Source organism: Ischnura elegans, chromosome 10 (genome assembly GCF_921293095.1).
Source record: "Ischnura elegans chromosome 10, ioIscEleg1.1, whole genome shotgun sequence".
Classification (NCBI taxonomy): domain Eukaryota; kingdom Metazoa; phylum Arthropoda; class Insecta; order Odonata; family Coenagrionidae; genus Ischnura; species Ischnura elegans.
The window spans coordinates 103,270,604-103,298,461 of record NC_060255.1 but is presented as its reverse complement, the minus strand read 5'-3'; the positions used below and the strand labels follow the sequence as shown (position 1 = coordinate 103,298,461).

Genomic DNA, 27,858 nt, shown 5'->3' with positions numbered 1-27,858 from the left:
TGTTGCCAGATTTGAAGGTTATTATCCCCGTTTTAGTCGTATTAAAATTTTTGTTAACAATATTTAGTCATAGTCTTCCTTTCATCTCACCGACGAAAAATATTTTCGTATTTCAAAATACAGTCAAAATACACAAGCTAAAGAGAGTTGAATAATATTTTTCTCTTTTTATTATTATTTAAACTTAATATTTACATAATGCCGTTTTAACTTATAACATTCTTCCATAACATATTTGCAACTCATTTTCTGAACGATCCTTTCAATAGGGGTTTGAATATATTGGTTTCGGAAAAAGAAATAGATTTTTTCGATTTTTTCTCATTTATTTCGTTTGAGTTTGTTAAAGTTACTAGGCTCGAATAATTACGTCCACCAATTCGTTATTCACGGGAAATAATGAAGGTTCTAGGGAAACTTTTATATTTATTTCATTTTGAATGAGAAATTAAAATTGGGGAAATCGATTTCCCCAATTTTAATTTCTTCAAAGATCTTTGGGGAAAAAATGATCAAATTTCGGGGCTCAAAAAAAAGAGTCGTTTTATGTCACCGCGGAATAGACTACAAGTTTTTGCCATTCTTATGAGAAATGCATGCAAATGCAAAGTATTCTCTTATGTGCATGTGGTGGAGAAGGTGAGCTCTTCCTGCTCAGTTTTTTTGACTCTCGCCATTAGTACAGTCTCTACTTCGGACATCTTTCGATTGCGTGCATTTTCACTCCCCTACAGAGATTTTTTAAAATAATATTACCGTATAGCCTTTTTCTGTTGGAAATTTCAGTATTTTACATATATTTAGCCACTTAGGTGGAATATGGGAAAAACCTTTATTTTTAATTGTATTCCTATTCTCAAACCCCAAGGACCGTTTATGTATCAGCCTTTGGTGAACTAGGCTTAGAATATCTCCTCGCAATTAAACTACCTCTGGCACAATTTACTCAAGTTTATGCATGGAACACTGCATTGAGTCTTCTCCGCGAAGGATTTTTTAACTTTGTAGCAATTTACATATTTTGCTTCAACCAAATAGAGCTATTATAATTAGAAAAGACCGAGCATAGGGATCTTACTCGTGGGGAATGGGAGATATTTTTAATCTGGTATACCTAATGTATGATTGTATTAAGTATTACAAGATGGCCATCCATTCCAGATTATTGGAAAATGTAAGAAAATATCTTCGATGTTTCTTGTCTTCACACCACTTTTTCCCGAGACCGATTTCAACTAATTTTCCGTTGCATGCATTTTGGCAGGGACCCTGGAGTAGATGATCCGATACCAAGAGACCCCTTGCATAAAATTTGACCCCTTTTGAAATTATTCACTCAAAGAATGAAATAAATTTACTATCCGGGTAAAGAACTCTGCTTCATGTGTCCATGTTGCTTTGGCGCTACAAACACGGCATAACATTATATATGCTTTCAGGGCCTAATGGCGTCTTGCAAGATGCTATAATTTACACAGGGGCGAAGGATCCTGATGTTGGAGGCAGATGACATGCAAACAAAGTCGTGCGAAAATTAATCGATAGATTTCATCTCTGTGGACACCGTTTATACAGTCGCGAAGCCACGATTTTGAAATGAGGGGTTTTTGCCGGATATTTTAGGGCCCTTCCGGAGGGTGCGGGGGCCATCTTCCCGTTTTTGGCGCCTCAACGGGGGTTGTAACCCATAACCCTCCCTTCCGTGGCAACACTGCTGAGTTTACGCATGGAAAATTATAATAATCTCTTGAAATATCTATTGAGTTACTCAAAAAAGACACACCTCTGAAACTCTAAGGAAAAACAGAAAAATAATACTCCTCACGTTCTAAGAACGACTAAAAAGTGGCTCTAATGATATATGATGCGCAGAAGCTCCAGGGCTGCGTTTGAAGCCTTTTTTCAAAGAATTCCTCAATTATTAGTTAGTTTTTATAGTATTAACGCTAATAAAAATGTCAAAAAGATAAAATAACTTTCATATGTTTGCATGCAAATCTAAGTTACTGGTAACTTAAAAAATTTATAAATGTGAAAATTAAACTTCGAATACTATTATTTTCCCAAAGTTTGATGCATGGAAAGTGGATGATAACTGAGAATATATTTATCTTCTTTTATAATTCAATTCCGCCATCATTTCAGAAATTATTTTAAGCTTCTTAGTTGCTACGTAAAGATTAGTTGCCCGTCGCCACCTAATGTTTGTGTAACGGGTTGCATAAATATCCGGAACATTTTTTCACATGGGTGCGGATGGCATCACTGTGATGCCATTAACAAATTGTTTAATAAATAGTGAAATGAATATAAATATCTTTTTTGTATTGAAATTGTTTACATATTTTCGAAAAACTAAGTGAATGCAGTGAAAAAAAATTCTCCGCCAATGTGAAACAACTCTGAGAAAATGTTACGCAATGAAAGGGTTAACATGTCCTAACTGGCATGCAATTTTCAATCAAGTGCACTCTTCCCATGGGGTGTTCTTGACATCCCAAAGATAACTTTTTGTAGCATTATGAGACCCACTAACTAGAGACGGAAGAAGAAGGACAGAAATTATCAGTGGAATAGCCCTGGCAAAGAGAGCAAAAGAAATATCCACTAACAGCAGAAAATTTAAACAAAGAAGAAAGAACAATGATCAGAACTTACATATGGAGTATGCTCCTCTAAGGAAGTGATGCTGGGACAATGATAGCAGTGGAGAAAGCAAGGATAGAGGCTGTCAAAATGTGGTGCTATGGAAGAGTTCTGAAAATCAAATTGATCAACTGCGTAATGAGGAAGCCCTAAGAAAAGTAGGAGAAGAGAGAAGCCTCATGAAAACCTTGGTAAGAAGATGGAGCAATCTTATCAGCCATATCTCGAGACATGGTGGCCCGATGAGGACAATCGTGGAGGGTCAAGCAGGTGGTGAAAATGGGAAAGGAGGACCGAATTTATAATGTCAAGTTAGCGTTAACCAGAACATGATACTGTCTATCCCAGTTTTGCATTGTCGTAACCTAAACTTTAAGGTATTTTAAAGTTAAAGTAGTGAAAAGTAATTCAGGATAACGGTTAGTTTAACAGGTGACTTCAAGTGGAAGATATCGTTAACTCTGATTTTTATGCACTGAAAAACCTTAACTAGACATTATAAAACCGGGCCTAAATCCAAAAACAGTCTAGAAGACCAGATAATTAATTTCCGGGCAAATGCCACGTTGACGCATTCTGGTGGACAACAGTTTCAGGTGCATTCCAGCTCTGTCTTCTTTACCTGAACAGTCATCCACCAAAATGAGTCGATGAGGCATAAGCCTAAAAAACATCCATTTAATCACCATGGAAGCCTCTTTACCAGTATGGAAGACCTTTTACATCGGAACTTTAATCAAAGGGGAAAATAATAAAGTGCAACTATGTAGTAGTTACAACAACAAAAAAAATAACACATCAAATACACTCAGATAGATATCATGCATCACTTGTATGACCGCCTCATTTGCTCTTTTTGTATTATAGGGAGGGAAAATCAGGGCCCAGCTGTGAAGAAGCAAGGATTAAGAAAGGAGTGCGACAAGGCTGTACATTGTCACCCGTAATTTTCAACGTTTACATTGAAAAAGCCATTAATGAAATCAAAGAAAAGGAATTGGGAGTGAATATTCATGGAGAAAAAGTTAGCATGCTAAGATTTGCCGATGACATAGCCATTATAGCAGAAACAGAGAAGGATTTGAAAAATATTCTGGTTAATACGGGTAGGGTAATGAGTAGATATCAACTGAAAATAAGCACGAAGAAAACCAAGATCTTAGTATACAGCAGAAGAGAAGAAGTCAAGACCAACATTAAAATAGGGAGGGAAAAACTGATAGAGGTGGATGAATTCTGTTATTTGGGAAGCAAGATAACTAGTGACGGGAGAAGCAAGAAAGAAATTATCAGCAGAATAGCCCAGGCGAAGAGAGCATTCCACCAAAAGAGAGACCTGCTTACAGCGGGAAACTTAAATATGGAAGTAAAGAAACAATTTATTAGAACCTATATCTGGAGTATGCTCCTATACGGAAGTGACGCATGGACAATGACCGCAGCGGAGAAAGCAAGGATAGAGGCCTTTGAAATGTGGTGCTACAGAAGAATGATGAAAATCAAATAGATCGACCGAGTTAGTAACTAGGAAGTCCTAGGAAGGGTAGGAGAGAAGGGAAGCCTCATGAAAACCTTAATAAGAAGACGGAACAACCTTATAGGCCACATCTTGAGACATGATGGCCTGATGAAGACAATCGTCGAAGGACAAGTGGAAGGCAAGAATGGAAAAGGAAGACCTCGAACAAAATATATGGAACAAGTAAAGAGAGATGTGAAAGAGAAGAAATACGTAGGAGTAAAAAGATTAGCTGATAGGAGAACTGAGTGGAGAGCTGCGTCAAACCAATCCTAGGATTGTTGACCAGTGATGATGATGAGGGAGGGATTCAGAGAGGAACTCTGATGGCGGTTGTAAATGATGATGTTAAAACAACAGAGGGCGCTCCAATAGGTAAAGAGGCAGCTGGTAGGTAAGGGATCTCTGAGTGAGTCACGGATGAATGGTGAGGCAGATGGGAAAGACACGAGTTTCATGGGGAGGGAGGGACCCATTGGGAGGGAGAATATCGGCAGAATGATCTCAAGTGGGTGATATGGTGGAAAACCTGAGGTCACAAAGTGTACATTGTAAGGGAACTACAGTATACTCTTGTTATTATGAAGTTCACAGGACTGAAAAACCGGAGGTTCGAAATAACGAAGTTCATATGAACGTTACTTTTAGGAATCATCGAAAGAAAAAGTTCTTTGTCAAGATTTCTTGTCTCTTCAATCTCCCGCACTTATAATATTCAGAGTCAAGCGTATAATATGTATACGCGATTACATTATGTGCAAGTCCTTGGTATGCAAGGAAGATGCTTTGCGAGACCTTGCTCGTTAGTTGATAAACCTCGAGGAGAGTGGTTACCCTGCAGAATGCGACACTGCATGACAGTCGTGCGTTAACTCACGATTGTGATGAACTGATCTAGCTTGCAACGTAGCTGGAGCCGAAAAAAAAAATTGCTGTCCGCGGGAAGAAAGAATGGGCAAAACACTGAACAGTTTCTGACTTCACACCGGATTAAATGATACTTTGTTCAGATGATGCCCAAAGTTGGAGTTCCTCTACGCCACGTCGTGTCGCATCGGCTAACTCCAAAGGTGCCAAATTTGAAATTTCGGGCGTGCTTGAATTTTTCAAATGTTCGTATCTCTGAAAGTTTGTAAATCCAAAATGTGTAGGAAGGGGACTAACTGTACGTCCAATTTACAAGCGGTAATGAGTGGGTCACCATAATTCCACAGGAATGAAGCTTATTATATGATGTTGTGAGCATATTGCAGTATCTCCTACAACAGAAAGAACCTAAGTTGATGCTCTTGGGCACAGTACAAGAAGAGAACATAAACGTAATCATGACGTAGTGCAGTAGGTCGATCCACCTGAATGCCGTTACTTTTTTGATGGAGAGATTATGGAGGGAGGGGTTATGGATTTCAAAATGTCAAAGAAGAAATTAAGAGGCCCATTTAGAGTTTTGAGATTGCTGAGACAAGCTAAGGACCACATGCAAGGGCGAACAATTATCAATAATAATAACAGTGGAAGAACACATTCAAAAAAGACAGATTTACTTGGTATTTCTGTAATGCTGTATAACAGTCAAACTAGATGCATTGCTTTAGAAGAGATTTGCTTGACGTAGGAGGCGAAGGTAAGCTTGGAGTCGAAAAGGACTCCCGGATCACATTGGGATGTAACTCTTGGAATTGGTTAGCCAGAGAAACTTTACGACAAATTTACAGGATTAGCACATAGAGAAAAGGTCATGGTTTAGTATTTAAGTGGATTTACCTCTATCTTCCAGGTGAAACTCAGTGAAAATGAAGTGAGAACATCCAGCAGGATTGAGCTGTCAGAGTGGCAGTTAACTTTTCTGAAAACCTTGCAGTCATCAGCATACAGAAGAATTCCACAGTCACGCAAAGAAATGGATTGGGTTATATCATCGATGTAAGGCATAAATATAAAAAGGGCAGACTGCCTTGAGGAACTCCAGAGGATACTCAGAGTAATGTAGAGGAGACACCATCAAGAATTACCACCTGTATTCTATTGAACACGAAGTCGATGAAAAGATTAAAAAAGGTTGCAAGAATATTGAAGCGGTTTCCCAGCTTGTGTGATAGGTTATGGCTGACTGTAACAAATGCATCTGAAAAATAAATGCAGCAAACGTCAAGTTGGGAAGATTGCAAGAACGCTTCATTGATGTGGCTGCGCATGACTGTGAGATTGCTTAGGAATGATCCACTTGGAAGGAACCCATGCTGGTGCGGAGATAAACAGGGAAGAGTGAATGAAAGGAGGCAGTTATGGATGACTTCATCAGAGAGAATAGATAGGATCGATAAGATGGATGGATCTTGGTCAATAATTATCAATGGAAACCTTGCATTGATTTAAAAATCGGAGTGACATTTCCTATTCTAATGGAAAAGCACCAACTGAAAATGCTCTGTTGAATATCATTGAAATGGAATGACCAAATTACAAAGTTGTACATATACATATATAATGCCAATAACAGCCAAAATTTCAAAGGCAAAAATATTATTATAAGATAGAACATTACAGCCTAGTGGTAATGCACAATGAAAAAAATAAAATACATAGCATAAATTTAGCATCCACATGGTATATCTAAATCTCTTTTCAAGTGCAGTGGCAGAAAAAATAAACACACAGCTCTTTGGCATCTGAAAGTGGCCAGTTCACGAATTACTCGTCTTCCAAAATTTTGCCGTCATACAACCAGGAATTTTGAAAGCTATTTGACCCTAATAGCGGGGAAATAATCATATGACAAATCCCACATGCAGCTAATGTCAGGATCCTAGAAGCAGGGCTGGACAATGCAGAAAACGTAGTGAAATGTCCAAATGGTTGTGCAATATAGGAGTTGAATTTCAGCAAATAAGTATGCGTGTAAGAATTCAATAGCAATGCAACATCCTCTTGATCTTGTGATAAGTTTTATGAACTATTAAGATCAGAAAAATGTCCAGTGTTTGTGTACAGCATAAAATCATCTGTCACTGAGACTTGATCCATGGAACTTCTGATTAGTTGCATGATCCACTATGCCACCGGAACGAGGAAGAGCATTCTAATCTTCAAATGCAGATTTCACACGTGAATACTAAAACATATCCCTTCATTTTGTATTTTCAGTGATGATGTTTTATTTTAAGCAAAACCAACTATTCTATTCAAGTTGCCTAAAAAAAGGTAAAAAAAATGGTTCTCTACTCAATCAATTTAATAGAAGGAATTTCCTCCATCAGTTCAAGGGTTACATAGACTTAAAACGAATTAGTCTGAGAGCCACTGGAGTTTCATGGAGTGTACATGCTACACATAGATTGCTTGACCAATTAAGAATAGATATCATTCAGAGGGACACTGGAAGGTCGGCACCAAAAGGCGATGAGGATGAGGACTAACAAAGGTGGAGTCAAATTCCAGGGCCAAACGCTAGAATTCAAATGACTCAAGATTAGCGGATGGAATGCACGAAGGAGACTCACATCCATGCACACATTGGACCTTTGGAATGGTTTCTTTTGGGCTCCATGGTGAGGTTTATCCCCTCTCCACATTCATACATATTTGCATGCACTGTTTATTTTTTACTAATGCATGGCTCCATAGCTGAATAGCCCTATTCTATGCAGGGTAATCCTGGTGAAGTTCTGGGAAGATTTGAGTCAGAAGTAAACAAATTTTTTTCATTTTTTAGAAAAGATATTCTTAACATCAACATATTAAGTACAGTTGACCCTATAAAAATTTAATACTGAATTGTTTAATGAATAAATATATTCAAATAATGACTACCAACGTTAAGATATTTATTTTCAATCGAAATGACCACAATAGGTGACACCCATGTCTTCAAGCTTTTTAATCAGGCTAAATTGTGATTTTCCTTAGATGAATTCTTCTCATGGTAGAATAGGTTCTTAATAAGTAAAACTACACAATTTTTTCAATCAATTAATATTTAGTAGTGTCAATTGCTGTCTCTACAAATTTCTGCAGACATTTAGTCGTTAATTCAACTAATTTCTCTCATATATGAGGCCGAAACGCACAAGTCATGGACATACAATAGGGTGGTTTCCTATTATTTTTTTATTGCCTAAATCGAAAGATTATTACTCCTGGAGTACGTATTTTGCGCTTTTAGATTTTTAAATGACGATATCTATTTTTCGCGATAAAATGAAAAGTGAAAAATTTCAAGCGCGCAAAAACGCGACGCGTAAGCAGGAAAGTCCGTGCGACGCATTTCTGGTTCCCCCTCTCTCCTTGTGAAGTGACCTTGATCGAGACTCTGAGCGCTGATAGGACGCAGGGTGCTAGCGGATAGCTGAGTACCTTGCTGAATGGTAGCGCTTGGCTTAAAAAAGGTTTATTAATACCTTATCAAACGAAGAAAACTTTCCGACCTTAGCCAGTTTTAATAGGTGACATGTTTCCCTGAGCTCTGTGCCTCATGCATGCATTGGTAACCTCAGACGATGTATAACTCCTATCCTCTCGTGTAGAAACTAGGTCCCTGTGACGTCACGCGGAGTGGAATCGCATGGGCGCCAATCTGGCCTTTTTCAAATGAGGATAAAATTTGACCCTTGCCATTCGTCTAAACCTGTATTTCAAAAACCAAATAATTTGTGTATTATGAATACACTAATGGTGGGTAACGAATCGCAATCAATGCCTATCGTTTTCTTTGATGAAGGAAACTACCCTATTCTAGCACCTTCACTGCTGAGGCACCCCTCAATTTCCATTCCTTCCCCATAGGTTCTCAATGGGGTTTAGGTAAATGAGTTGGCATGGTGTTTATCGTATGTTGCTAGTGGTGAAATCAGAAGGTGAGGCTTAAAAGAATTCCATTTGAAAATTGAAGAAATGGATGATATCCATTTGGTCATAAATGTCCTAATTTTTCGTAGTCGTCAGATTCTTTAAGGTGAAAGAGTTTTCTAAGGTACCAATTTATTTCCACCTGGTTCTCAGAGCTGTTTGCTCACCCATTGGAAGGAGAGTATTGGTGCTTTTAATTGCGCAACTTCTCACATTTTTTTGTGACCAAGTACTATAAATTTGAATATTATGATTATTCATTGAATTACATTCACTTCTCATACTCTAAGAGTCATCAAAACGATTTTAACTACAAATGTATCTGGTTATTTATTGAGTATTGTCGATACTATGAATAGCAATTTTACTCGATGGATATTTGAAAGTAATTAGCCACAAGGACACAAAGATACGACCACTAACACTTCTGCTTATATTTCATCTCAGTGAATCACTTTAAAAATAAATAAAATAAATATGTTAATGTAGGTAGAGTTATAACTTTAAGAAAACTCGCCACGAAAAATCCTGTATACATTTTTTCTTAAGTCACTCACAGCAACAACCATGCATGGAATAAAATTAATCAGCGACGAGCAACGTCTTTGCATGACAGAAACAGTGAATTCAATTATGAATCTGGAGAATGTGAAAAAATGTTGTGGCACTATTGCAGAATAAGGCCCAAACCATTGGAGACCTTTGGAGGTCCACTTTTGACTCTTGCTCCATGACCTGCTCCTATGGGGAGGGTGTTAAAATTTAAGGTGTAAAACTTACTGGTCATTTCCAAAAGATTTTGCCGAGGCATGGCCTCAACAATGAACATTTTCTCCATTTTGTCTTACCTTTGACTGTTTAGCCACAAATTGTCTATTAAGAGTGCATGGATGGAGGGTCCTATGCAACCTAGAAGTGTCGTCGGCAGCAATGTTACGCAGGGGAATGTGCAATATACAGCTCATACCTCCTGCCTTCTCCCAGAGAATGGAGTACAATTCATATTCCATGCATCTTTTATGAGTGCATAACTAATGCTTGACACATTGATAATGGCAGAGGAATTTTTTGGAATCAATATAGGACATGCCGTTAGGTGATCCTCCTGGGCTACTAAATCAGAGAGCATTTCTGCACAGTGAACTTTGCAGAAGTTTCAAGATTTTCCTCAGACATACTTCTTGGGCTTTGACAGAAAAGACCAATGGTTTTGTTGAGAAAGAGAGTAATTATGTTTGAAAGCTGATCAAAACTTTTTATGCTCTTCATCAATCAGTAATGGATTGAAATAGCTCTTACCTGAGACGTGTGTCTTGAGAGAATACATTTAAAACAATATTCAAGTGAACCTTGTACAACTTGAAAAGAAGGTTTAACCATTGGACTGGGTGTTGACAACACAAGAAAGATAGAACACCAAGTAGGGTACTTATGAATTTAATGCAGAAGAGTAATGAGTATTGGAAAAACATCACCTTTATTCTATCATACCATCACAACATTGAGGCCATTGTGGGAATAATAGTGACCTATCCATCAATCACATATTAATCAATCAAATCATCAGGAGATTTGGAAGATTTTAGAATGGATCAATGGGTCAATGACTCTATGGCAAGTTACATGCGGAAACAAAACAATGAGATTGTGAATGAATACATTAACAGGTAAGCAGGAGGCTGTCAACTACACTTGAATATTTGCATTAAAACAAATCTAGCTTTTGAACTTGCTTACAAGAAAAATATTTTAAAAGTTTTTCAAGTAAGAAAAACTGGAATGATGTTAAGCACATAATAATTTTAATAATTTATTTGTCCAAAGATCTACAAAAGAGATATACGACATGTCAAAAAAAGGGGAGGAGATCCATACAAATTGGCAGTTCACAAACATCAAGGTGGAATGTTATGTACAAAGTATATATTTAATTCACATAAAATAAGCTTTCAAAAAAAATATAAAAGAAGCACTACATTGTAGAGTCAGTCAGATATACTGTCAAAGAATAGAAATTCTTTGCAAGCAGGAATACTTTCAACTTCATTTTCAGAGACACACATGGATTATTCAAATGGTGTGCGAGTTCATTATTGGTTTGAAGTCCCATTTCTCTCAGACCTAACTTAGTTCTATTTGCCCTCACTGTATTATATTGGAGGCTTTGCCAATTTCTGGTTTCACACTATGAAAATTCGAGTTAATTTCAAACATGTCCAGACTCATATCTGTAAAAATTGACAGAAATAATAAATGGACACATGGTAATGGGAGAATCTTCAGAGTTTTAAAGATGGGGTTGGAGGGACCATCATAAGGTTGTCTTCATCAAATTCTACTTGCCCTTTTTTGCAATGTAAATATTTCGGATGCATGAGGTGATGAGCCCCAAAAGATTATGTAGTATGACATCAGGAAATAAAAAGCACCGAAGTATACATTAAGTAAGATATCTTATACATTAACAGAGTTTCAGAGGTGGCGTAAAAGGTAGCAACTATAGCTAAGTTTAATGGTTAAAATTTCAACATTCTTAACACACGGCATATTACCACTTGACCCTAGAAATTTAGATGAAGTAACATTCTCAATCGACTTTTTATCAATTTTAATTCAAATACTTTCCAGGAGATGACTTTTACACTCAAATTAAACAATATGTGACTTTTTAGTGTTTCATTTTCATTCATTGTCAATGTACCAAGCAAATAATGTTTTCGTTCACAGATTTAGTACTGATGATTAGGTAATTTTGTGATGGGGCAGAAAGTAAGATGTTTGTATCATAATCATACATTACAACTTCAGCATAATGAATATTGGAAAAGGATGCAGGAAAATTGCCTATGTAGATTAGGGAAAGAACTCGGCCCAATATGGACCCTTGTGGTACACCAACAGAAGTGGTACTACTCTCAAAGCCATATCTGTTACCCTTGACAGAGAGTGACACAGCTTGTGTTCAATTGGTGAGGTAAGAGTGAAGCCATTTGTTAGCAATGCCTCTCACGCCCAGTTTATTAATTTTGTTGAGAAGGCATGAATGATTAACGTAATCAAAATTGTAGATGCCATAGAAGATTCTCACTGTTTTATGTTATATAATAAGTACATTAAAGAAAAGTCAAAAAATAAAGCTGTGTCATCGCATGACAAGTGGAAGAGCAATCATCTTCTGTTCGGCAGACTTGGATAGTGAGAATATGGATGTTGCAGTAAAATAATGGTAGCAAAAACAAAAGGAATTAGCAGATTACCATCCTTTAGTTGTGACCAAGATAACAAGTCACCAGACATTGTCACCAAAGGAAAAGATGGAAAGAATATTATTAGGGGGAGCAATTTTCTACACCGGTCATTACCCCAAAGCCGGATCTGATACATAGACCGACACTGACGAAAATTATGACACTTCGTTAAACATAATTGACAGCTCACAATAGGATTTAACGCAAGTTGAACAGGAAATTGCTGGTTTCCCGATGCAATTCATTCGCCAATATGTCGGGTGAATCACGTAGCTGAGGATGAGATATGAGCACCAAAGGTACAGCCCTCAAAATCAGATTTAACAAGGTGCATCAGAAACCAAATCTACAAAGACGTGCCACAAGAGGAGAAATGTACCTGGGAAACTGATTTATATATTGCTAGACATGTCAAGGCATGAAGAAATCGAAACAAACACCGGGATGGCTAATAAGGGAAGAGTAACTTAATTACGATTTCGAAACGAGGTGCCTCATTAAAATTGACTCCGTCTGTGTCACAGAAAATACCATCGATGGATGGATATTCCTCCCGTAGGTGCTAATACTAGTTCCCAATGAATGAGTAGGAATCTAGAAATGCTGAAGTTAGAAATCAAATAGTGTGCATATTTACTCATAGTTACATTTTAAAACAAATCCACGATCTGCGACTTCAAGTAGCAGCGTGCACATAACCATAAATACCTTTGGAGAATCCATAGCCGAAACCTTTTAGATTAGCGGGAAACCCAGTGCCAAGCGATCCTGCTGCCATTCCTATACAAAGCAGAACAAAAGATAAGATGTATTTACCCAGGAAGCACATCCGCACGCTGAAGGGTTAAGTTCTACGTTTACTTATAAATAATTCTGTCAAAATTCGAACTTTAGGCCATGATAATTGTCAATGCGAGAAAGTACCCCACCAAGCACGTACTTCACCTTTCAAATAGAATGATAATTGATGACAAAACACGAATACCAAAATTTGAGCGCACCCGCAGACAGCGCGAAAATTTACAGTTTGAAATAACCAACACAAGTTCGGAATCTATCACTAAACGGATATCAATTACATGCTCAGAGAGCGACAGGAAAGTCTTCAGTGACAGCATTTTCGAGGAAAGCCTACGCTTTCACCGATAGCCTCTGGGTCATTCCATGTCAGTTCATCCAGGCATGACACCCACCGACTCGGATTTTGATGAAACTTGCCAATTTTCATCCTTCCATGCTGGAATGAAACAGTGTAAAATATTTCTTGGCTATCTCTAATAGTTTTATTTTCACGACCATTTGAAGTTTGGGTGAAACTGCAGTTTTTCAATGAATGCTGTCTCCAGAGGCACTTGCGCCTCCAGAGGGAAATAATTTGTCTCAGCCATAGTTTTCATCCGATTCTTATGAAAATTTGCAGGTTTACTATAGAAGTCATGAGGATTCCAAAATCTTATTGAAAAATATCCTAAGGAATATTGGAAATTCTCTAAACTCGTATGTTTCATAAGATTTTAGAATATTTTGCGTCAAAAACATGGTTCTATAAAACATCAAATTTTGACCTGAGGCAATATCTGAATCAAGCTAAATTATTTTTTCTAATATTCCTTAAGGTATGACCCACCACCTGTAAAAATAAAATTCATGGCTTTTTGCTTGCTTTGTTGTTAAAAAAAATTTTATGCAAAAAAAATCCCTTTTCACGACTCTGGTCGTCAGTGTTGGGTCCTCCTTCAAGTGTGATGAAATGCTTGTGTTAACTGTTTTCTATATCTAAGAAAATATTTACAACATATATCTAGTGCATAATACATCCAAAAATTAAAACATTTTTTTATGTGCAGGTTGTTTTTCTCCCGATAAGAAAAATATATTTTTGAAATAGAATATTTTAAGGAATTCATAGCTCTTACCCATCATTGCTGTGGATAACTTAATTGTTGCTTAATAAAACACATCAAAATACAGGATGCATGTCAATACAAGTCAACTTTCTCCATTTTGTATTGACAAAAAACTTCTCGAATGTGTTTTACTTCAATAATGTTGCACAACTTATGAATGAACAATCACAATATATAGTCACTTTTGTCTGTGCATCAGTTTGTAGTTAAATAGGATAGTATCCAAGGTCTTCACTGAGGCCTATCTCTGAGAAAGCTAATATTTCAGTTACACTAGAGTTACATTTTTTTCCCAGTGGTGGTAATTCCAAGTTTTCCTTTTAAATCCAAGAGCCGTCGGTTCACACGTTCAATGTCTTTCTCCGAGAAGTAATATATTTGTCCTGAGCCTCTTGTGGTAGAAGTTTCCACATAACAAATGACATTATTTACAGGAACATTGCAAATATCTTCTTTCTCTTTTGGCCACTAAAATGATAAAGAATTTCACTTTTATATCTAATGGATCAACATCCTTTGACATAAGTTGCCCAAAAAACCAGTGATTGTCATACAAGCAGGCCACAAAAGAATTAGTACAAGTTTTTGTCAAAATTTCTTCCCAACTTGGCTTTATCAAGAAATTGTGGACAGAACTGTACGTGGTATCAAAGCTAATTTTTTTTGTCGCAATAATGTATAGAAGAATGGTAGCTACGAGTACCTGGGATTGTTTTTACAAGGTACTAGTGAGTTTCTAATTGTTGCTGAATCATTGATAATTGTTCTTTTTTTAAAACGTAAAATGAAATTTTGTCCACTTTGTACTTGCAGAACTGAAACACCTTTTCAATGGAAGTCATTGTATTACCCAGATCCCGCTGAAGGCTTTCTCTTGTAAGAATGCACTTAACTGTTCCACCTATCCCATCACATGGAGATTTCCCATGACTAGTTGAAAAAAAGACCAAGAAGCATGCAAGTCAAAGTCCTGGTGATGATGGCACAGGTTTATAAAGTTTTTACAGTTCTTATATTGGCCAGCACAACCATCACTGAAATATTGCACTTCCTTTACTTCAAGGAACTTTTCCTTTAAAAACTGAGTGACTATTTTTTGCGTTTCAAATACGAAAGCTACATCATGTTCTAGATCGTCACAAAATACACACAAACTTGACACACAGAGATCTTACTTCAGCTGTCCACGAGTATAAATTACCGCTGGATGTAGGGAACAACCATCCTGATTCCAGTGATGACCCTGTACCTCATCTTGTATTACATAATGGTATTTTTCACTGAAATCCAGCAAAACAATGGCTTCATCTGGCTGTAGGTTATTTTTTAGTTCTTTTAGGTATCTCGCCTGGGATTTGTTTATGAAGGAATGTGGGAGAAGTTTTTCCAGATTGTTCACCAGACTATTGATGTATTCATCCAGAGTCACTGTTAACCTAATTTATTGGGTCCGATCTGTTGTCACCCATTGTATGTCACTTCATCTTCAGGGTCCCATTCCTCAAATTTACTTTTCAGATGCTCCTTCAGTCGTTTTTCAGACATACATTCTGAACAGTGCCGTAACATGCAATCCCTGTTATCTTTGGAACATACCAAGTAGTCAAATAGGTCGTTGTAGGTCTCCTCTATAGAGCATCCATGGAGAAGAAGTGATGCATTCTGATGGATAGCACAGATACACACAGAATGGGCTACAGTGAAGCCTGCCAACACGCACCATTTAAGTTGCAACATACAGAATTTTGAAAACCCTATTTTTACATGTGGGAATTCAAATTGAAAAGCTGCATACAGCTCATTTAGGTTAAATAAAAGTAACCACTTTTGCTTGTGGACATTTTTGGACACACTCACCTTATCATTCATTCCTGGCATAAGGCGTGAATACTCGTAATTTTGGTAGAATGACTGAACTAAGTCCACTGCAGTTTGTTCTATGTTTTTCCCCCTCCTTGGATCTGGTATGGCTATGATGCCTTTCATTCTTAGAATTCCCTAGCATGCTGAATTGTATATTCACTAACATTAGTTTCGGTGGCTACTTTTTTCCTACTCCACGAAGTCGGAGCTAGTGTTAGTAGCTGAATTATCTCTCGCTGACTGCCTGCTGTCACCAGTTTTTCTTTTAGTAACCCAACTAGCACATCCATATCACTCGCTTTATCAAGAACTTCTGAATCATGCTCTGGAAGGAAATCTTTATCCAGTACTTTGAAAACCTTTTTGTTCAAAGTAGAACAACATTAATGAGGTAAAAAACATTTGTGAAGTTTTTTGTCAATACAAAATGGAGAAAGGTGACATGCATTGACATGCATCCTGTATTTTGATGTGTTTTATTAAGCAACAATTAAGTTATCCACAGCAATGATGGGTAAGAGCTATGAATTCCTTAAAATATTCTATTTCAAAAATATATTTTTCTTATCGGGAGAAAAACAACCTGCACATAAAAAAATGTTTTAATTTTTGGATGTATTATGCACTAGATATATGTTGTAAATATTTTCTTAGATATAGAAAACAGTTAACACAAGCATTTCATCACACTTGAAGGAGGACCCAACACTGACGACCAGAGTCGTGAAAAGGGATTTTTTTTGCATAAAATTTTTTTTAACAACAAAGCAAGCAAAAAGCCATGAATTTTATTTTTACAGGTGGTGGGTCATACCTTAAGGAATATTAGAAAAAATAATTTAGCTTGATTCAGATATTGCCTCAGGTCAAAATTTGATGTTTTATAGAACCATGTTTTTGACGCAAAATATTCTAAAATCTTATGAAACATACGAGTTTAGAGAATTTCCAATATTCCTTAGGATATTTTTCAATAAGATTTTGGAATCCTCATGACTTCTATAATAAACCTGCAAATTTTCATAAGAATCGGATGAAAACTATGGCTGAGACAAATTATTTCCCTCTGGAGGCGCAAGTGCCTCTGGAGACAGCATTCATTGAAAAACTGCAGTTTCACCCAAACTTCAAATGGTCGTGAAAATAAAACTATTAGAGATAGCCAAGAAATATTTTACACTGTTTCATTCCAGCATGGAAGGATGAAAATTGGCAAGTTTCATCAAAATCCGAGTCGGTGGGTGTCATGCCTGGATGAACTGACATGGAATGACCCCTCTATCTGACAGGCCGGCCCTTAAAAATGCCATACACGTCCAACCTACCGAGGATTCTAGATGAGAAAATACATTCAAGGCTGGTGCCTAAGGTATGTTGATTCGAGGAACATATAAGCTGACAAAATTATAGCATAAATGCATATTTTTAGTGACCCTAGTTAAGGAGGCGAACAGCAAATGACGCAACAGAAACTTAAGGAAATGAGACGGGGTTGCACCACCGGCACAACACTTCCGTTGGGCGCTTCCCCAGAATCAATGCCTTCTGAAGCTTACGAGCAAAGATATGTATATGCAGGCTAGGGCTGCTATTATGGATGGAATAGCATTATGCTATTCTTCATTATTGCAACCGATGTTGCTATAATATAGCGTATTGCAACGCCTATGCTATTTGGTATTACGAACGGTTGCAATTCGTGTTTTTACTACACCGGAAGACGTAATTCTCAGAATAGCATAGGCCCGTTGCTATTTACTATTATGAACGGCGAATTGCAACCGGTAGGCTTGCTATAATATTACGCGGTCTTCGATGCCGAGCAATTCGGCAAGGGGACTCCATTATAATATTCTATTGTAATATTCGTGCAATTCGGTATTGCAACCAGAAAACGTGCGCATTGCGATGTCGAATTGTTTTTCTGAGGTTAAAGTAACCTAATCAAGCATTGAAAAATGGAATAATAGCCAAAAATAAAATGATATCAGCTTTATTTTAATTAAATAATAGTAGCATAAGTGATGAATATTTAACTAGTTAAGTGATTTGGTTAGGAATTAACATTCGAGCTTAATATATGAAGCACAAGCTTGCTTCATCGACAGTACGAAAACAATAACAATTAATGCAAAGAATTACTACCATTAGCCCAAATTTTACGTGTTTTATTCATATTTACAATTCATAATTTTATTTCATCACTTGACTTGCTACTAAAAATATCCTCAATGTAGGCTATCAGGTCGATTCTTGAAAAATTTCAAGCTTGTGTTAACACACTAACTCGCCAAATATATTAATAGTTATAGCTTTCAATGAAAACCATATATTACCATAATAATACCATATACTTTGATCAGCCGTTCATTTCCTCAATTGGACAGTATATACAAATACATGCAACGAGTCGAAATTGTTTTCCCCACTATTCGCTGCCTTCTACAATTAAAACTAAAAATTTACTAAATTATAAACACGGGCAGTCGACTTGAATTACTTGCTTGAAAACAAAGGATTTCTCCGAACACCAATAAAGTTTCCGAACAAATATGATTCACCACAAACGTTTAATGGAATATCCATGCACTACATCATTAATGCAATATAAATCATGTGGAATTGAATACAAATTGTTTCCTCTATAGACAAGTAAGTTATTCACACAATTAAGTTTCAGTTTATCGGCACAGTTCAGGGTCTATCAAAAATTTCAGTGAGCACATAATAAAATCAGCTGATTCGAAAACAATGATAACTGACACAACAGCACTTTCCACACGATTCACTATTGCTAGATTCACTTTTTCACAGCTGTTCCATCCATCCTCAAATTCACCATCACCTCCCTCTGCTTTTTCCAAATATGCAGCTGAAATATCGATACTATTCCATCATAATACATCAAAGCACAGCTGTGACGTTGCCACCTACTTCATTTCCTAAACAGAGAATGAACACTGAAATTAGGGAGTCATATAATACATAGATAACATTAGAAACGAAAGCTTCTAGTTCATACAGTAAAACGATATCGTCACGAGCAATACAATAAAAGTTGATACATATTAATTCTGATATGCAACAAACAGACTTCGAAGCCTAACACATTTACGAAGAAAATCAAACATATTTAGCTTTCAATGATTATTTCGCATAGCATATATCTCACGGTAAAGGACCGATCGGATATAGGTAAATCATTGAATATTTATGTCCGATAAATCATCATTATAACAACGAAATTATGACCTAACCCACCTGTCTGAAGCCATTGGGAAATTATCACAACCACAACAAACAGCTGATTTCTTAAATGAGATTTTCAAAGCGTATTATATATTTCCAAGGTTTAATATAATTTTTAAATGTAAATAAAGCAATTATTTATAATTTCAAGTCAATATTCCGTAAAATACAGAAAAATATATAAAATATCTTCTCCCTCATTGGTTACGCAAACTGTTCAGAAAGTTTGTCATACGGGAAGAGGCGGAGCTTCCAAATAGCTCGCGCAAGAAATAGCATGCTGCTATTCCGAACAAAATTATTACTACGCTTCATTCATAATACGGGGTCGTTGCTATAATGACCCGCAGAATAGCGTATGCTATTTTTTGCAACGCTTATCCATAATAGCAGCCTAGTAGGTTACGAGTCGTGCTGTTGAATTTGGCAATGCCGCATTATCGTAGAAGGTCCTATCCGTCTTACAGAGGTCCGAATCTCTTCCTCCTGAAAATCCATAACGAATATTTAGCTGAGCCTTAATTAATCACAGACAAAAACACTGAACTTCTGAGATATAACAAACCATCTGCTGCTCTGCATTCTTCCGCCGGCCAAGGTGGCGTAAAGTCCTCACCTACCAAACCGTAAGTCACCGGGTTCGAATCCCGCCTAGATAGGTGGTCCCAGGGCATAGATGTTTATGACTATGTGCTGTTTGCGGGGAAGTTAAACAAAAAACACTTTCGTGTAAGTAGCGGGGTTAGGAAAGCTAATGCCAATCCAGAGAGCACAAGGAAAGTACTTTTTGCAAAAATGAAAATAACTTTTAGGCAGTTATCAAAGAGAAGCAATAGACAGTAAAAGAAACACAAGACGTACAATTCATGTTTAAATAAACTTTTATTTCATGATGATGTGACAGAGTTTCACCATTTCCTTGAGTTCACGGATACGAATTCACAGCAAAACTGTCTGCACAGAATTCAAATGTGAGGTCACGAATCGGTTCCGCTGCCAACATACACAAACTACAACGTACGCACGCATGTAACGGATTTCTTTTTGGTTTAATTCTTCCTCGCTCCCAGCTGGTTAGCTGTCTGCCAGGGATTTCAGCAACTGTTGGATTCTGCTATTTCAACAATATACGTAAATCCAAAAGCGATATATAAGCACACATCATAAAAAATATGGTGGGAAATAGGCAATTAAATCATCTAAAACTATAAGTCACTACCATTCATACAATCCTCACGCACAATCCTACACGACTTACAATCACAGAGCTCGTTATGATGAAAACTACCATTTATTCATTGATTTAAAACCTTAAATTAGCCACAGGTGACTTCTCTCACAGCCATTCATTGATACATTAGAAATAAACTTCACACACAGCTATGATCTTGATAGCTGGATCGTGAAATATCATACCTACAGTGAAAAACGGAGGTGAACATGCCAATGACAATTTTAACGTTATTGTCAGACATTTATCGATTACGTAACAACACTGCTTTCAATTCAATCACGAATGAACACTGATAATTGCAACTGTTGGCCGATATTTTTCAACCTCGTCAAACTGTGTTTGCTACAACCACTGGCAATGTGATTATCAGCAGTTGATTAACGGGAGATGTCACGTTGAAAATAACACTACTGTGGCACAAAAGTTGTTCGTAGAAATCTCCAAGCAGCGAGAAGAATTTGTAATCAACTTATAACACAAGCACAATCGGACCTAAACGACGAACTTTCCGATACATACGAAGAAATGGATGATTTATAGTGTCTATAAACATAGCGGACATTATCGAACATCGAAATTGTTGATTACATTAATAATGAGTTGCCGCTCATTATCATCTTACAATCGTCTCCACCTCCCACACGTGGCTCAAATGATAATATTTTGGAATTATAACATTTTTGGTTTCACTGCTCCAGTTTTGCATTATCTGCGCTTACTCAGATAGTAATATCATTAATAATACAAAAAATGAGGGCTTCCGAGCCTCTATCGACGTATATTTTGCTTTAAATCGAAAATAACCGACACTTCTCACAAACTAACCTCGCACAACTGCTGGTTACTACAAACAATCACAAACAATCACAATATACACAACAAAGATTATATACTCTAGATACACAACGTGGTCTGGAAATGAGTGCCGGACTCCTATGTCCCTCTGTTGCCAAATCTTCAGTATCTGGTGGTATCTGGGCTCTGCTTTAATATTAATAATAGTTTCATAATTATTAAAAGAGGCCATGGCTCTGCGCTCGAAGGCATTGCATGCATAAAATAAGTGATACCCGAGGTGATAACGAACCAATAGGAAAGAATCGAATCGAAAATGATAACATGATAATTAAAATACCTAGTTTTCCTAATAAAGCTTGATTAATAAATACTTAATGCAGAAGAATCTCCGTCATACGGATCGGCTTAGTCCGGACTCTCGATTATACTGATCAATGATCTTGAAGGATAAAAATATATTTGCTGCGATATTTTGCAAATACAAACGAAAATACGTAACTTTCGGTTTTAGCGCCTACATTCTTTGGGCGAATATGCCCGCAATACACTTCTGTTGTTCGTTTTGCAATCACAATGCGTTATTTGTCAAATCTATACAATATTTGCAATGATTTATGTAGCAATGACACTTGTAACACCTGAGGAGGGAGGGGAGTGTCTCTGACTTCCACTAGGCAACAAACACTACTAGTATGCATGCGCTTTGCTATGGCAGATGTAAACTTTGATTGAGGTGTTCGCGTTGCTTCTTGAATATAGTATGATTTAAAATCAATAATTAAACACACAATTTTAACAAAATCTGAAATACTCACATTCCTTTAGTTGTATTGCAGAAGTCCATCCTTCTTTCCTTTTGTCCAGCAAAGTGATCAATTACACGTTCGTTGAAACCAGCGCTGGACAACAATTTCTTTCCGATTGAACACATGGCAAGGGCACTAGTCTATAATAAACAAGGGACGACACAAAATAGGCCGACGAAAAATACGATCAAAAAGAACAAGGTGGCTGGACACAGAATTGGGACAATTTTTCCCGATATTTCCCTAAATCAAAAACGAGCACTTGATTAATTAAAATTGTCTTCTTGAATGTACACACAGCACTAAGAAACTTCTTAATCGGCAATTACTCACAGTTAACTCCTCGAAAATGATGTCTGAATTCGTTTCACTCCGTTCTTTCCGAGAGTCTTGCCGTTACTATAAGGACGACTCAAGGGAGATAGAAGTCGTGGTCCACTAATGCTGATTCAGCTGAGGGACGAATTTAAGGTCAGCAAAGGCATTCAAGCAAACAGAAGACGTCACGGACCATCTCCTTGAGTCTAAGATTCATATGTGGTAAACACACGAAACGCCAACGGGTCGCACTTGGAATAACCATGTCTTCGAAATAATTGCCATGATATAATAGAAAATAAATTCTAGATCGTAAAAGAAGACGACTCTGAGCCACAGATGGGAGCTGTAAGGACCTCCGCACCATGATATGAACTCTTCGAAGCCACTTAAATCAGACCCAAGTGGACATTTTCCGTCAGACAGCTACCGCTCTGCCGCTGAGGAATTAGGTGAACATGAACTAATTGAACAAGGGGCTAGAAAAATGATGAATCTACACACAAAAGGTGCATTGTACGCGGCACTTCTTGGCATTCATTGAATGACTCTATTTAAAGTCACGTTTTACGGGTTAAATCATGTTCAATCCTTCACCCTATCACGCACGCACCTATTTCTTAAATTATAAATCAGTGGGGAATGTTAACTGATTTTTCCCAATACTGCAGGCCTTTTGATAAATTCATCTGAAAAATAGGTTTCGCATTTCTAATCATCGGGAAGATATGAATACATTGGTCCCCAAGGTTCTTGAAATTCGTAATCATAACAGAACTGTGGCAAATACTCGAGAATAGTTTTCCTACGTCAATACGGCCTTTAACTGGTTGGATTTTATGTGTTCCGGAATTCAAACACCCAAAAATGCAAGCATAATGAGATAATTTATTTTCTGTGGCAATACCTACCAGTAATTAAAAATTAAAATCGTATAGCTACACCCAGTACAGTGACCATTCTGATTCCGTAGGTTCCTTTTCTGTGGCAGCACCAAGTAGGCGCCAGATTATACGCCCGCCGGCCGGCGCAGCGATGTCAACTCACTCGTCGCTCTGCGCATTCTCGGACGACGTCAACGCGTCAATAAGGCACAACGTTAGACGCGTCATAGCACCAGCGGCCCCCACCACTACAACTCTCCATATAACTGCATGGGGATGGATTGGGACGTTCTGGCCAGCGCCCCACGGCTACAAATACGAACTTCTCGCGCTATTTCTTTTCGTGTTTTTCCTACACTTTCGATGTATGCGACTGAAAAAACACTCTGATTAGGTAGATGTATAATTATAAATTAATGGATATCAATTTTTTTTACTTTTTAAAATATTTGGGAGGGGCGGCGTCCGAGAGTCCTTATGGGCAAGCCGCCACTGCAGCAGAGGATATGTTAATTTATTATCATTATTATCGTAATCAGTTACAATTTGGCAACTGGCCATATGGTAACATGCACATCCAAAAAGAAAACACTGAACAATAATAACGCTAGGAAAAAGTTTGGAAAACAATTATGTAAAATTTGGCCAGTAGAGTGAGCAGTGACAGCAAAGACAAAGCGAAAATTATTGGGATGTGCGTCATGGAAAAAATACTTACGTGCTTTTGAAATTCCTCCTTTAAAATAAAGAGGTGCGACGTATGAATAGATACCACGCTGTGAATGTCTGAAATGAAATAGGCGCCTCAACGATCCACACTGCATGGTCGCTCTGGTGCGATTCACGGACGCCACTGAAATAGCTCACTTTACGAAGTCTCTCTTTAGGATAAAGGGAGACTTTAGCTGAAGTACGTTGACTTATTTGACTTATCATTTCGCGTGCCATTGGGTGAGGTAATATTTTTGAAATATCCAACGTCATACGAACTGTTTGGACATGGCCGTCACTCATTACAAAATTTAGTACCAAAACTCACAAAAATAGATTTCCTAAAGACAATTCTGCAGCTGGGAAGAAATCAGTCTCAAAGGAGGTGTGCAGTTTGTGCGTAACATGGGAAATGAAGAGTTTGCGTGTACTGGTGTGAAAAATGTGCTGTGGGATTATGTTTGGATTGCTTCAAATCATGTCACACAAAGCAGATTTTCTAAGGTAAATCATTTGAATATTTGCATATTGACGTTTGAAACATTAGCATGTGATTACCTATATGAAATGATACGGTAATAATGTAACAAAGTCAGAGAAGTGGGCGGAGTGGTAAATTTTCAAGTAGGCGAAACGGGTAATCCTATCGAAAGTATCCAATCTGTTATGAAATTTTCAACCCAAAATAACTAAATTACATCATGTAATTGTATTTTTTAAATGCATGGAATGTTAAAGATCTCGTAGCTTATTCGAAACCAAATAAAAATCTTTCAAAATAGAAAATTTATTTATTAGTTCATAAAAGGAGATACATAAAACAAATATTTTTTCAAATCGCTCGAAAAATTATTATATAGTAGCGCATTATATTACGCAAGTTTACAAAAATTTTCAACGATACTGATCGTATATTATGAAAGATGTAAATTATTGAATGATAGTATACCAAAAAGGCGAAGATTTTTAAATCTCATCCGGCCGCTGAGATGGGATTTAATTAAATGCCTGCCGCGCGTGAGGGGCTATTTGATCGGACAGTACCGGTTCCCAATATGCCGCGTGATGCTAATGCCGGCAAAAGCTTAGCACTGGTAAAAAAAATTGTCAAAATAGAAAAAGAAATTCACCTCAGGAAAATTTTCCTTGACAACATCTGCTTTCTTTAGGACAACGGACTCCCCAAGCCCTACATTAGGTGGTCGGATTTCCCCTGCCTGTTTTCCCTGGTATAAATCTACGTCAAGGCAGTGTCCCTGACGTTCGGCAGCTACCCAAGCTTTAAAACCAAAACGTATTGGTTTTCCCCTAATGTATTGCTTGCACCCATGCCTTCTGAAATAAGGAATCATGGGCTCGTCAACTGATACATGCCTCTCATCTGGAGCGTTTTCAATGAATGATTTATTCAACTTGTTTAGGAAAGGTCTCACTTTAGCCATTTAGCCGCCAGGAATTATAGCATCATTTTTGCATACATGTAGAAATCTTAAAATATCCTTGAATCGGTTTCTCCTCATTGAATTTACAACTAATAAATTCCGCACATCATCTGCACTATCCCAATACATGCGTCGGCGGGGAAGCGGGACATAACCAGTCAAATATAGAACAACAATGAAACAGTACATCTCTTCAATAGTTAGGGCCCTCGCGCACTGGCAACTTTTACAAAGCAACTATTTCGTTGCTTTGTGGAAGTGCAAATGAAACACACGGCATTGACTGTGGCCCCGCGCACGGGCGACTTTTTAATTGCCGCAACTGCCGTGTGTTTCATAGGGACTTCCTCAAAGCAACTAAATAGTTGCTTTGCAAAAATTGCCAGTGCGCGGTGTCCCATAGTTGAAAATTCGGAAAATTCTTTGAAACAGCGTTTTCAACAGTTAATTTCACGATCTCAGTTATTAGTTCCTCGCTAATAAATGCTTCCCAAAAATGAATTGGATATGAATCATCCGTAAATTGGTCAGAGTTTTTATGATTCATCTTTACGGAAACATCAGAGACATAGGGGATATATCTCCGAGTTCCCAGTTCGTGTGAACAATTTCAACTCTGCCACGTGCAGTACGGTGGCCTTTTCTTCTAGTCTTACACAGTCTTGAATGTTTTGTTATACTTGCAGTATTTGTTGAACTTGTACTTGGGGTGGGTATCTGGAGTGATGTAATATCACCTTCATCTCCCTCGTCGTCCTGAGGTAGGGAAATGATAAGGTCTGCCTTGGCCTGAAGTTGGCGACGAGATAGTCGATCGGGATCACAGCATTCCTCGTCACCCTCTGATTCAACTCCATCAACAGGAGCCTCAATATAAATGTCAGCCCCTGTATGTATGCGGGATTTCGTTTGGATCCGTCGTCTCCAGCGCTTCTAATATTTCCGCAACATTCATACCTTGTAATCTTTAGATGGAAATATGAAACATTAGGTAATGCTGTGGTGGTAATATAAATACTCAAAATAGAGATGAATTGTGAATTAAAATGTATATGATATACTATTTTCAATTTTAAATGCAAGGAGAGTATTACTAATTTCAATTAATTATTATCCTTTGAGTACTCACAAGGTTTTCCGGTAAGTCATTCCCTTGCTTTCCATGCTTCTAGCAGCCGTCTACCCTTCCGAATGGTTTGCTTACCGCGTAAGAAATGCCCTCCACATTATGTTCCTCAGACACAGCGAGGTATGTATACCTATGGCGCCTCGTCCATCGACGTGTCGGCCACCCGGCGCTCACCCGGGCGCCTTTTTCGTGTGTCAATCCAGACGGGGGCCAGACATCGAGAGCATACATCCCTCCGCGCCTGTCGCTAGCACGGGAAATGGTTATTGGTACCCGCCAGGTTTCCTGAGTGGCCGTGGCGTCGATGGACGACGCGCCAAAGGCCAGTACATGCGTCGGCTTCACCGCAGATGTATGGACTGGGAGAGTGCTATTTTCATTCAGGCACATGTAAGTGATTCGTGAAAATAAAATTGAAATACATTTACTACAAGCCTATAATATGATACAATGACCAAATACACTACGAAAGTTCTTCATTGGGCATTTAAAATGAAACGTCTGCATGTGAAATACGGCCTGGCTCGGGGAACATGGTCTTCGGTGTTGTGCCCAATGGGTCGTTAGCGACCCATGCAAGATTAAACCCAAATATTTTCGTTCCCACTCCACTTATATGAAAAAAGCTTATCAATTACTTTATTTGAGCTTATACAACAAAATAATGACCATCCGGGAAAAATATTTCATGCAAAACAATATTTAAAAATTAATTGTTCAAGGGGATGCACGATTGCATCACAATGAGGTTTTTTAAAAAAAATTACGCAAATGATGCTATGCGCATACAATTGTATATTCGTTGAATTATATAAGCTTAATGTTTTAACAAACTAATAAAAATATTTCCTGAAATCCTGGAAATTAAGAAGCAAAAGAATATTATTGTTTTCATTTGCTAAAAATAAAGCTAGACCGAACTGTCGGTAAAACTAAGAATGTAGGATTCATTATGGGAATCTGTCCACAGTTAAACAATATTCATGCGGTAAAGACAGTAGATATGCCAAAGAAATATCTGAGGTTTTCCCGACGTATGATGATGTTGAAGTTGTTTCGGGTTTCCCACCGGATGAGGTTCTCCATCTCTACCGACGTTTCGATGGTCGTGTCGTCCATCGTCATCAGGGCTTGTATTTGCGTTGAGTGATCCCACTTATATAGGATGGGCTCCTGGTCAGGTGACTTGTGATTGGTCCACCTTTTCCCGCCGCGAAAAATCCGCCGTAGCTGAGCACAGCATATCACGCGACCATGCC

At 37.7% G+C, this 27,858-nt stretch overlaps 1 protein-coding gene across 11 annotated transcripts in view; it reads right to left on the bottom strand.

Moving 5' to 3' along the window:
- The window catches only part of LOC124167269 (FAM172 family protein homolog CG10038), a 62,285-nt gene extending 38,104 nt beyond the window's left edge, over positions 1-24,181 (bottom strand). The window contains exons 1-2 of one of the 11 annotated variants that reach the window (XM_046545167.1): positions 24,036-24,181; positions 12,967-13,038 (exon numbers count right to left, since the gene is read on the bottom strand). In XM_046545167.1, coding sequence (XP_046401123.1) covers positions 12,967-13,038; positions 24,036-24,141 — 178 coding nt within the window. In that variant the 5' untranslated portion in view covers positions 24,142-24,181. The other 10 variants (XM_046545172.1, XM_046545177.1, XM_046545168.1 and 7 more) reach the window with 10 other exon arrangements.
- Between the last annotated feature and the right edge of the window lie 3,677 nt (positions 24,182-27,858).